Raw genomic sequence first — 13,181 nt, forward strand, 5'->3', positions numbered from 1 at the left:
TAGGAAATGGATGGATTAAAATACATGCGTGTTAACTTATCTGAAGCATAAGTTAAATCTAATTTTATTAGCTCTTGAGCCAGCAAATTGTACATTATTAAAATGCAATAATGCCCGAGGTCATAATCCCCTTTGTTATAGCCTATCTCTACGTGTCTCGGGGGCTTACAGTTGCGCGCGCAATTGGTATCGACACTTTTCATCTTTAAACAACGTGTTAATGATGTGTATTTTTCTCCCATTCTGCTCTTTTTCTCCCCAAAGGCAAGAGAGGGAGAGAAGAGAAGAGGAGGGATCTTTTGCATCATGTTGTACTCGTTTAACTCGTTTTTACCGAGGGGGCGTGGAGTGACTCCGGTGATTTAAAGAAGGAGCCCGTGCGCTCTCACCATCCAAGACGAAAGGCGCACGAGCCGGAGAGCAGCAGCTATATAGCGCGGCTAAAATTAGGGACGGATAGTGCGTATTTCCTCCGCATCGTACAATTGGTCCAGCTTCTACTGCCGTGATATTTATAAGATAAGGTCTTCCACCACTCATACTTGCTGCATGAGTGTGAAACAGAGTGTTTAAGAGCAGAAACCGAGTTGTAGTGCGCTACAACCAAAGTTTCTTGGAGGGATTGCAACTGCTCTCCGATTTTTAAAGCATTTTAATTTTACTGGGACGACTGGAAATGGCTTTGACTGGAACAATTTTACCGTCCATTTCCACATTTTCAGCACAGAAGGAAAAATGCTGGGAAAACGTGAGTATTTCTTTTTATTGCACATCATTATTTTGATTATCATGTAGTTATTTATTCGTATATGTGGTTCTTTTTACATAGACGTATATATAGGCATTTTAACAGCGTTTTCAAACAATTTCACGAACTACAAAAGTTAGTCAGTGCGCTAAACGTACAGTATATCCTCGCAAAAATAAATCGCGTTCGCCTGAGGACGTAACCATAGCAACAGCTGCTCGATTGTACATCGACTATATATATTTTAATTTGTGACATTATTTATCACGTTAAATTAGATTTAGACATCACAATATACAATAAAAGCTTTGGTGTTTTGTTTAAAGCGTCTTTAAGATAGTTGTATTAGTAGTAGTCTAAGTGTTTTCAAACGCATTGAAAATTATTGACAGAAATTCCTGACGCTCTTACTATATTCTTGATTTGTACTATAACTTTTTTTGTGCATTCTTGCTCTTAAAATCTCAAAGTAAGTTTAATCTATCTGTTCCATTGCAGAGGTGGAAGGATGAACTGGACAGGTCCATGCATCTCAGCTGCATAGCTGACATAACAAACATGGACAACCTCAGCAGAGCAATAGACGACGAAGATCTTGATAAATATCTGGATCTGGAGTTTATTCTGGCCAACACTGCGGGCTCTGATAATCTCGGACTCGGTATGGGAAACGACTACAGAATGCAAGAATCCAGAAACATGTACAACCCCACCGCGTACTCGGTGCCCGAGATCAACCCGTCACCTCCGCCGTATACTACCAGCCTCATGGCAGAGCTTCTGCAATCCGATGTAGACACCTACTGCCAGCCATCTCTGCCCAACAACACCCAGGGAAGATTCCTGGTCAGGTCCATCTTCCCCAATCAGGACATTTCGGAGTGTATCAAAGTGGAGCCCTGCATGGACAGTTATGGACCCGCAAGAGGAATGGTTCCTAAAGTCAAACAGGAGGGCAACGGTGCATGCATGAGGTCATATGAGCAGCCAAGACTGGCCAACTCACCCCAGGGGGCAGGCAGCATGACTCCACCGCAGAGCCCCACAGAGCTCATCAACACAGACTGTCAGTCACAGATGTGCCACGCGATGACGTTCAAGCAGGCTTACCAAGGCAACACGGGGTTTCCCCATGCCGCACCCCCACAGATGCACCTGTCTTACCCAAATGCGCATCACTTCAGCGTGTGTGACGACGGGCTTGGAATGCCCAACGCCAACCAAAGAGTACTTCTGACACCACCCTCATCTCCCCTGGAGATGGACGCCAAACCAAAAAGGGGACGTCGCACCTGGCCGAGGAAACGGACAGCGTCTCACACTTGCACTTTTTCTGGATGCGGCAAAACCTACACAAAAAGTTCCCACTTGAAGGCGCATCACAGAACGCATACAGGTAAATAAACGTTGTGATTACGTCACAATTGACTGCTCTTTTAGAAATTGAAACGTCATGACTTTAATCGATTGCTGAAATATTAACATACCTTGTTTTTTCCTTCTTTTTCTCTAGGTGAGAAGCCCTACCATTGCAGCTGGGATGGTTGCGGCTGGAAGTTTGCTCGTTCTGATGAGCTGACCCGTCACTTCCGCAAGCACACCGGACACCGACCTTTCCAGTGCCATCTGTGCGAGCGCGCCTTCTCCCGGTCCGACCATCTCGCCCTCCATATGAAACGCCATATGTAGGAACTGCCTTTGAAAATGTGGACTAAACGCACTGAACATTGAACATCACGGATGTCAAAGCAAGCATTTTGTCTGTACCCTTTATTTAAAGTATGACAAAAGAAGAAAAATGAACTGACTTGACCTATTGCTGAATCCCACACAGTCTTTTTCATTGTAGCTGGTTCTACACTTCATTTCTTTCCAGATTTTTTTAAAGAAACAAAATATATCTTCCTTTTCCAAAGAGCTTGACAAATGCCAAACAAGTTCAACTCATGTTAGGCTGGACCTAAACCTCAAGACGGAACTGGAATCAGACAGTTAAATGTGTTTAAGTTAACATGATGTACTATGGACATGACAAGAGTGCCTTTTAATTCATGTATACATCTCACGAGTGCCATAAATACTCTTGGCATTTAAAGAAAAAAACGTATGCTATTGTTTCAAGAAACTAAATAAGCTTTGTAAGACAATGTTTTCTTCTTTCAAAACTGCCTTAAAAGTTAACAAAAGGGCGTTAACTGAATGTTTTTAAGTAATTGAAGTAATTTGTGCATTTATCGACATAAACATTTAAAAATCAGGGTCTTATGGTTTTTTCGTTTCTCTTTTTTTTCTAACGTATTCTTACAAATTTGTATGTTGTTAACGTGAATTGCAGACTGTCCCATGTTCGGATGACATGATAAGGGCTATGTGAGTTGTTCTGGACCAAACATTTTATGTACATAATTTATACACTGTAAATATTGTACTTAATGTACATATTAAACTTAATTGAGATATAAACGTGTGTCTGTCCAGTGTGTTAGCACATCAATCGATCTTTTCCAATCCTTCAGACAAGATCTCGGTGGTTTCGCCTAAGGGTAGATGTTACAAGCCTTGAGGGAGATTGCAATCTTTCCCAGCTGCAACTTTGCCATGCCAGAGAACTGTGGCTAGACCTATAAATACAAACATTACATTTACATAATTGTTGAGACTGAATATAGCCCTGTCTGGGCAGAGGGCTACACCACAGATGAAGAGGGAGATGCTTTGGAAAAACAACGGAAGAAGTGGGTGAACTTTCTGCTTCGAATTACTTTTTTACAGTTGGGGTGAGGATTCAAACTTTACAGGCGCTGTTAAGTCAATCAGATAAAAATACATATCAAGAGCTCGAGGGTATCTGGCACCAAAGTCTTTATGTATAAACAGAGCACTAAATGTTCTTTAATAAACAAAAGACTGTCCTTTGGGTGCTTGATACCAGTTGGTACAGTGTATTCAGGTCACACTGCGGAAATCACATCCAATAATGCATCTTATGGTGACACTAGTCTAAAAAACAAAGCTCATCTCTGTATTGTATGATATCAATATTAATACTCTCTTGTGTTCTCATGGGCCCTGGAAATATTATACCGTTCACTTGTTTGAGAGGTATTCACTGCATGGTTATTTTGAGGAATGAGGAACTAAAACTGTGTCAATGGATGGCTTACTTTGTGAAGTAAGAAAAACATTTTCATATCACTTTCAGGTTGGTCTCAGATCACTTTTCAGAGTTGATAAATCAGCCAGGTTAATGTGTGCCCGTTTCAGCTTACAATTCCCTAATCCTCCAATGATCTGCAAGGTTCTGCTACAAAGGTCACATCCCTTGAGATAGCAGAGACTTGACACTATTCACCTAGGAAATGGTTTTTAACCTACATAAGAAACTGATAATGACACCAATGATGCATTTAGGATTATGTTAATTGCCTGGCTTCAAACCAGAATGCTCCTCGGGTTTCCTGCAAAAAGATAAAACAAGACATGTTTGTAAGAGTGAGTGATGGAGCCTTGAGGGTATTCCTTATGCCGGCAGTATAACGTTTAAAAATACAAACTGTAAATTACCTTAGACGAATTCTCTTCAAAAAAATGTACCCACCAAACAGGGATACTAATTCAACTCCACTTCCTGACCTGGGAACAATCATTATAGCTGCACCTGGAGATAAAAACATGCTTTATTCAAACTTGATGAACTAAATATACAAAAAATAATGAGGTTGTAATGGAAAAATGTATTGGAAGTTTGTTATGCCACTCAGTCCATGTAGCTGCTTTGGTTGCAAGTGTGCGTTCGGTGCGGATTCCTTTGGAAAGCTTGGAAATATCATGGGAAGAGTTTGCCACCTGCTGGACTTGAACGGGAATCATCCCAACTTGTCAAAACACTACACTTGTCTTTATGTAGTGATACTTCCCATGGAGCACAATGTCAGGACATGATGTTTCGTACGTCATTTGCGCCAACTTGGGACAAACCATCAAAATCCAGGCGAATAGCTGCATTGGGAGGCAATAACATTATATGTCAGTTCCTCAAAATCACCTCAGCACCAACAAAACAAAGACAGAAAAATGATAATCCCAATGGTTGAAGAAAAAACACATTTGTGTGACAACATAATGGAAAGTGGCCATCTGGCTTACATTTCCCAACATACCTCTGCTGACGGTCCTGGTGGAGTGCAGAAGAGTGTCCGTCAGTGCACCGCAGCATCCCCAGGGAAGCATTACTCGGTGGAGAGCCCTTGTTTCCTGGCCCAGACCCAGCTGATTAAATACACAAAATCCAGCTTGGGTCTGGAGCTCTTCACAAGCAGATCGAGGTCCGATTAGTCAACACACTGATTTAAATCAATACCCGTTCCGAGCAATTTTTGGCCCAGGAGCGGGCCAACATTTCCCAGCCAGCTGTCAATACGCTCAAGTCTGTGAAAGGGTCCCCTCGAATCCAATCAACCAAGTGAGAGCACACTGAGGATCTTGTTACCATGATGACCCCATCCAGACCTTCAACATGTACATGTGTGTCGCATTTAACATACTCACCTTGCTCTGGTAAAAAACAAGAGCATTATAGGCACACCTGGATCGTCTCACTTGACATAGCCATTATTCCCAGAAACTCCCTGCTTATGCTAGCAAGATACGCATTTACCAGGGTCAAAGAGGTTTTTCGTACACAAGTTATTAGAAATGTCAAGCATTCCCAACCAAACTAAAATAACTAATGAGGCATGTGGAATAAACATCGGGAGTCAATTCTGGGAGGAATTTTTTGATACTCAAAAGTTCACTAGCACACAAACTAAGTCAATACCAATCTGGGAATTTCCTGTTACAGTTAACATTCTGTGTGCAGGTTCTCGTGTTCCAGGATAGTTTCCACTGGGATACAAGGAAGTCCTCAAGAAACTAGAAGCTTTACAAGTATGACTCAGTCTCAGATTCCTGATTTTAGTAGCTACAATAATGCAATTTAATATGCAGTATTATACAAGAATTTGCCCTACCGTTGCACCTTGGGCCTACTGAGAAAGAACTATTTAACCCAACAATAATGATCCCACCAAGTTTTTTTTTAAAGTCACGCTTAATTTGCATCAAAGACACTGACATACAATATCAAATCAAGTGGCATCGGCAAACAAATAATGCTAGACCTTTTCTTACAACATTTTTCCAAGTGATTTTCATTACAATTTTATCTGGTCTGGAGTGTGAAGACAGTTCCCTTCAAGTTCACGGAGGACTAGTTCATCAGATTTAACTATGGACACGTTTTTACTTAAAGGTACAATATGCAGGATTTTTGCAGTAAAATATCCTAAAATCACTAGGCCAATTTTATACAGTATATTTAGTTTAGCTGATTACTTACAATATCCCAAACGTTTCCAACTATTTGTAAATCGTGAGAAAATTTTAAGAATTTTCAGAGATTTAGAAAATTCGATTTTAACCAAGGAAATGGGGCGTGTGAGCAGGGGTGAGGAGTCGCCAGTCAATGGCGTCATATCCGCGTTACCCACGGTTTCCGCCAGGTTTGACAGACGTGGACAACTGGGTGGGTTTTGCCCATTATGCGAGCTCAACAGCGCGAGCGTCCCTAGCAGGGTTTTGTTCAAACATTATGGACCATGGCAAGCAGACTTTGAGACAAAAAGAGGACTAAAACGAAGATCAACATCTTTCGAGATGCCGAGAGCTCCACGTCCGCGACTAACTTCGATTTGACAGAGATGCGAGTGTTGCATGTTACTTGAGCAAACAGGTGAGCAAATGTATATACAAACTAATCAATGTTATGTGGTTCAACATGATGAAAAGTTAGAATATGATCTGAATATGAATATGATCTATGTTATTCTCTAAAGTTAATCTAGCTTAGTCTCATGCTGCCAACAAACAACCTAACAACATTCAACACACACAAATGCCGTTTAGTGTGATAGTGGAACTGTTAGAGAAAGTGAAGCAGCACTGTGTTACCTCAAGTTTAATTCTTCTAATAAACTGACCTGTGTGAGTATTAATTCAGCACTTGCGTGTAGTTCGCAGAATGAAATATCCTTATTCCTTTATATCCGCGGTACTCGCGTTGCTTGTGGCGCTGGTATACGTCTAGCAATCGCGCCTGCTTCATACTAGTCATGTTAAAAACATAAATGTATTCGCTCAATAATAAAAGATCCATCAGCTTGACGACAAGATGCATAATTCCACTTAATGCAGAATATACGCCATCAATATACGCCTTTGTTATTGTAAGAGGTTAGCGAACCCTGGTGCCGAAACAATCTTGCATATTGTACCTTTAAGGTTCAGTTACATTTGGCTAAGTATGTGAGATTACTATTTCACAAACAGACAGACAGAAGAAAATTAAAACAGTAAAAAAATATAGGTTAGCCTATATATTACACCATTTGAGACAAACACATGTGAATTGAATAGAGTGACGTATACATGCGTCTGAAATGTTATCTTTTGTTTATTCTGTGAAATCAAGGGACAACATACGGAGCATGAACATTTCCAAAGGAATCCAAGCATCACTAATCACTATCAATGCAGTCTGAAATCCTTAAAATGTTTAGAGTTACACATGTGCAGTTACTCATGTTTTATAGGACAAATATAACACATAATATACATGGTTTCTGTATACTCTTACGCATTTCTCTATCGGGTTAATATCGCTCTTATCTGCACGGGCGAGGGGTTAAAGGCAGGCCAAAAAGGAATGCATTCAGCTCGAGTTTTATGGGACATACGCCCCAAAATTATGACAAGTCACTAAAAAAATATTCACTTTCTTTTTTCTTTAAAAAGAGAAAAAAAACATGGATAATAAAACAGGATATGAAAACAAATGAATGTACAGGTATTACAACAAATAAAATATACAAACTATTGCACAGTGGAGGTATAAAGGACAAATAGAGCATAAAAGGAGCGCTAACAAAACCTTTGCGATTTGTATTTTAGTTTGAATGGTTCTGTTATCTTGTTTTTTTGTAACAGGAAAAGGCAATAAAGCCGGGACCAAAGTCCCAGGTATATCAACCCACTTGCCTACATTATGTCAGAAAAAAAAAAAAAAAACCTTCATATGCCAAAAACTGACGTTATCCGTGTCTGGGACACACTGGCTTTCGATTCCAGTCGTACGGTTTTGTTAACGTACGTAACATATGTTAAGACGTACGGTTTTGTTAAAAAACGCTCAACTGAATGAAGATTGGTGTAATACTGGAATCAGATAAACCAGGTTTCAAAAACCACCGCACGAGTTTCATTGCGAGCTAGGCTCCATCTAATACATTTTAAATAAGACAAAGTAACACTGTTTAGTGTGACACTAACATGACCAGGGAGTGTCAAGCAGCTATTTGCGGTCAAAACAACACAAGCTAATAGGGAGTAAAGAAAAAAAAAAGAGGAACAGAAAGATGACGTAGCCGAAAGTTAGCAGTGTACTGGGATATGTCACAGTTGTTCATCTTAACATTACACATTTGTGTCCACAATTTTGGACATGAGCATCAATCATCACGCAGAAAAATTTGACCTGTAATGACCAACCACATTACAGATTCAAACTGAAGAAACAGCTATTCCAATGATTCAATGAAAACAGATCATTCATGGGTTAAAACGTGTTAATAGTACCAGTAATACAGTCTACTGTTAAAGAACAGCAGATGGTCCATTAAAAAAAAAAAACGTTGATATTACGCAGCGCGATAAATAAAACACAGGTTTGAAATGTGCCAGGAAGTACCATCACCAAAACGTTCAAGTCAAATCCAATACTGACTAAAAGTTAGGGCGAAGCAAGCAATAAACGACAACAGCAATTGCCCGTTTTTAAAGGAAACTATGTCGCATGAATTCACATCACCGTGTTCATTTGTTTTGGCTAATTTGTGCTTTTAGCTACCAACAGGTGTTTAGTACTCCAGACATATAACACATTTAAATCTGTTCGCGCAGATTCTCGCATTAAAGAAGAAAAAAATGCGTTTCACACATTCAAGCAAAAAATGATATAACTATGCCACAAATTATGCCGAAACACAACTAGTAACGAATTGAAGATGACGAAAACCTAAATTTCAAGATGGTGGCATCGGTTTTTGTTTTATGCAACCTAATTTGACACCACAGTGCAGAACTCAACAAAAAGGTTGGCTCATTAGATGGCAGTTCAGTTGGCAAGTCGCTTGCAGTCCTTCTCCCCAAATATCTAAGACTTGTTGATTTTGTACGTACATTTAGATAAAACAATAGAACGATGAAAGAACAATAGTTGATATATAGAACAGAGCAATCAATAAAACATAGATAGATCGATAAAATGAAACGACAAACCAATAGACTTGATTGATAGACGTATTTACAAGATTTTTGTAAAGAAAAAAATGTAACATTTAAAGGAAAATAAAAAAATAAGCCTAGTCATGAGGCCTACAAAAAAACCTTACTGTTGAGTCCTGCAGTGGTGTTAACCAGCTAAACCTTTTAACATGGTCAAATATTTAAACAATCAGTGCAGTTATAGAAGTTTTGCTGATCCTTCTCATCTGAACAGTTCTGTGAAAGACAACAAGCTCACTTCTGAATCAAACTCTTAAACGACACTTGCAAAATCACACTGTGATTTGTTCAGCTTTCCGTCTCGTCAAGATCTCCACAGACGTTTAGTCTGCAGGCTCAGCTGTAATTCCAGTGTGTACCATCCTGACTACAGCCAGGGCTAGTAAGTTATCATTTAACAGACGCGCTTTATCCAAATCCAATTACAGTATGCTTACAGCGATTGAATTCAAGAAGAAACCTGGAATTAAGTGCCTTGCTCAAGGGCTCATTGGGGGGGGGGGGGGGTGTAGCGTCAGTAATTCAAGTTTCTGGTACGAACAAGGATCAAACCGTAACTTTCTTATCGGTTTCAGTCCCTTTTTTCCCCACCAGTGGAGATAATGATCTGCAGAGACCAATAATGGTCTTTAAATGTCCATGGCTCTGTTGATGCACATTCACACACACACTAATACACTTTAAATAAACTATATACTCCATCTGAGAGGTTAATGCAGTGCACGTAGAATGAGTTAGCTGATTCACAAACCATAGGTCGCCCTCCTGCACATGAACACTAAAGGATAGAGGTTGAAACTGTCAGGTACTGTGTCCCACTCGCAATTATTTTATCTTGGTCCGTCACGCACACACACAATCTTCGCTGTAGTGTACAGAAGGGTGGATCTGAGGGGATGGCGGTCAGGCGTTGGACATCTCGGCCTTGCTGAGAGCGATGGCCAGCTCCAGGTCTTCCTGCTCCTGCTGGCGCAGTCTCTTCAGCCGGTCCCGTTCCGCTCTCTCGCTTTCCCGCTTCGCCCACTCCATCTGCTGGGCTTCATTACCAAACTGGGCCGGAAAAACAGGAACACGCCACATTAAGACCCATCGGTCCCAAATTGGGGATTGCACAGTGGTGTGAAGTTGTGGTCTGAACTGATCGGTACAGTGCTTTAAAAGATCCAGTTTAACTGTACTAAATTGGTGCATAGTTTATGCATATTTCCAACAGCTACACAGATAATCTTTTTGTGCCACCTTTTACCTAAAAGAGTTTCAATTTTGATATTAGAAGTCATCAAAAAACATTAAGCATGTCATTTCTGTGCCATTAGCGACACCAATCCATCTGATGTTGCAACATGGCATCATGACTTTGCATAAACATACGCCATTTTCAAGTCAAGTGGTGTGTTATCTATACGCAATTTTGAGGTATTCGCGTGTATGTCTACGCCGTTAAATGTCCGAGTGATTCCGCGTCCATGTACACGCCGTTAAATGTCCGAGTGATTCCGCGTGTATGTACACGCCGTTAAATTTCCGAGTGAAACGAAGCGAAATGTAGATCTGCATCTGGGGAGCGATATTTTTTTCCAAGGATGGTAAGGGAAGACTCGTAAATGTTATTAACCCCAGTGACAGGTAGGTTTAGGGACGGGGTTGGTATATATAACGTTAAGTCAACGGCGTTCATAAACACGCTGAAAAGCGATATGCGTGTTGATAGAACGGCAAAAATGGAAATACGAATTGGCGTGTCATACATACGCCATTTCATGAGATCATTGTAGCCATTAGCGACACCAATCCATCTGACGTTGAATCAACCAATGAGGTGAGTTTGGGGTATGTCTCTGTTTGTCCTCACAATGGAAGACCACTTGAAACTACTGATTTTTTGCAAATCTGTTCGGTGCTGATAATGGGACAGAAATCGATTTGCTCAATATTCGCTGATGACAGATTAAAAATGTAATTAAAAGAAAATACTTCATTAAATCAAATCAAAAGTGCACAGTTTGATCTCACGGATCTACAAATGAAAAATTTAAGCATGCACGACTCATTTCTTTGTCACATTATTCGGTGACCTTCATTTGAAATTGCAAAACAGCAAAAGACAAGAAAGATTCACCACGTTTTCAGACAGATCTTACCTTATTTCGCTCAGTTCCTGCAAGAGAGGAATGGATTTAAAAAACACAAAAGAGATTTACACCAAACTACCACGCAACCATCCACCGAACTGCACACAAATACCGATTGGACACCAACAGACCACTACCACTGATGACTCATGATGGACCTTTTTTAATTGGTCATTAATAGCGAATGATGTCATGGACAGGAAAATGAACGTGCATTGATCTCATGCAGCAAGAAAATGACAGAAGGAAAAGACATTACAAAGCTTTTTCAAATCGTGTACAGTGATAAATAAGCGTAATATTATAAGCAACGTAACATGCACACTAAGCTGACTGCAGGTGCATGAGATCATTGCCAAACCACCCTGGAGTTTTTTTTAATAGTACATACATAAACTAACTACAAATGACATTATAATTTGTTTTAAATAAATGGGTTTAATAAAAAAAATAGTTAGTCTTAAAAAATCGTTTTCAATCTTTTGGGGTTGGGAAACATTTCCATTAATCTTGATACAAAGTAATATTACTGCTGGTAATTTGTAAAAAGCATAATTTTCATTGTAAACGATGCAATTATCGTTCTTCCAGGGAGTTTTTGGTCACATGATGAAATCAGAGATGGTTTAGCAGGGCCATTGCACCGAAGTCATGCGCAGCGATACTAAGGACAGGAGGCAGGGCGGATGAAAATGATGCTACGTCAAACACACTAGGATCAAAGCGGATTTGCAGTATGAAGCGCACACTGATCCCATGCGGAGAAAACAACAGCCTGAGAGCTGAGTAGTGATACTGACACTTCCCACGTCATACGATCTCTCCTAATCGATTTTCAAAATTGGACCTCAGTCATTTTGGGGAATACTTTGACATCAATTCTCCTCCTAACACAACCTTTAAGTGAACTGAAAACACAGTGGCTGAGATAAGAAAATGATGATTATGCTTGTTCCACTAACTTGTGGAAGTGTGACTTCGTGGCAGATGTGTTAATACAATCTGCCCACACTTGAGCCATGAACTGATGACTGATAAGAGAACGGTGAGAAGCAAAGCTAATTCAGGAGGACTTCATTAGAAGGCTGAGTTGCTTGATATAAGAAAGAAAATCAATGTTTCTTTTAGAACACGATCGGACCGTTCAACTTTGCGGACAATCGGGTGAAAATAGACCAGATGGATCGGTAAAACAAACACTGATGTTTTGTTCAAATGAACAAACTATCGAGATTTGAGGCAAAAATACTGACATCACAAACTTTGATTACACTAACACTGATGTTTTTGAAGCAAACACACTTTCAGGATGCAAGAATATTTTGTCTCCTCAGGAGCCAATCAGATGGTTCATTTTGCAGACAAAAAGAAGCGACAATACCGACATCAGACACAACACTATAAACACTGAGGTTTTGTTCTAGCTAACGGACTTTCGCGTTATTGAAAAAACTTTTGCTGATAATTTACTCACCTCCATGTCATCCAAGATGTCCATGTCTTTCTTTCTTCAGTCGACAAGAAATAAAGGTTTTTGATGAAAAGATTCCAGCATTTTTCTCCATATAATGGACTTCAATGGGAACCAAACGGTTCAAGGTCGGAGGTCCAAAAGACAAAACTGTTCAAAGGACTTTAAACGATTCCAGACGATGAACAAGGGTCTTAAGTTAATGACTCTCCTGTTCGAACTCGTTCATCAAAATGAACAAATCTTTTTCCGAGTCAATTCGTTCGTTTAGTTCGTTCGTTGAATGAATCAAATGACTCGGAAAAAGATTCATTCATTTTGATGAACGAGTTCGAACAGGAGAGTCACAGAACGTGCGTCACAGAACAGAGCAAGGCGAGCATTTTTTGAGCTTATAAAAATTAAACTTTTTATTTATTAAATGCGCGATCATTTCGCTTGATAAGAC

The 13,181-nt window shown here is 39.9% G+C and overlaps 2 protein-coding genes across 6 annotated transcripts in view; one reads left to right on the forward strand and one right to left on the reverse strand.

Moving 5' to 3' along the window:
- The first annotated feature begins 382 nt into the window (after nt 1–382).
- On the forward strand, nt 383–3,211 carry klf2a (Kruppel like factor 2a). The gene is made up of 3 exons (XM_039682922.2): nt 383–748; nt 1,247–2,144; nt 2,262–3,211. Exons 1-3 carry the CDS (start codon nt 677–679, stop codon nt 2,435–2,437), a joined length of 1,146 nt encoding a protein of 381 aa, XP_039538856.1. The 5' UTR covers nt 383–676; the 3' UTR covers nt 2,438–3,211.
- Nucleotides 3,212–7,223: 4,012 nt separating this feature from the next.
- eps15l1a (epidermal growth factor receptor pathway substrate 15 like 1a) overlaps nt 7,224–13,181 on the reverse strand; it is a 33,872-nt gene continuing 27,914 nt past the window's right edge. For 3 of the 5 annotated variants that reach the window (XM_039682272.2, XM_089134655.1, XM_039682275.2), the window contains one exon: nt 7,224–10,180. In XM_039682272.2, coding sequence (XP_039538206.1) covers nt 10,034–10,180 — 147 coding nt within the window. In that variant the 3' untranslated portion in view covers nt 7,224–10,033. Of the gene's footprint in view, nt 10,181–11,271; nt 11,289–13,181 lie in introns of all 5 variants that reach the window. The other 2 variants (XM_039682270.2, XM_039682274.2) reach the window with 2 other exon arrangements.

This window comes from Pimephales promelas, chromosome 2 (assembly GCF_988280905.1).
Source record: "Pimephales promelas chromosome 2, fPimPro1.hap1.1, whole genome shotgun sequence".
Classification (NCBI taxonomy): domain Eukaryota; kingdom Metazoa; phylum Chordata; class Actinopteri; order Cypriniformes; family Leuciscidae; genus Pimephales; species Pimephales promelas.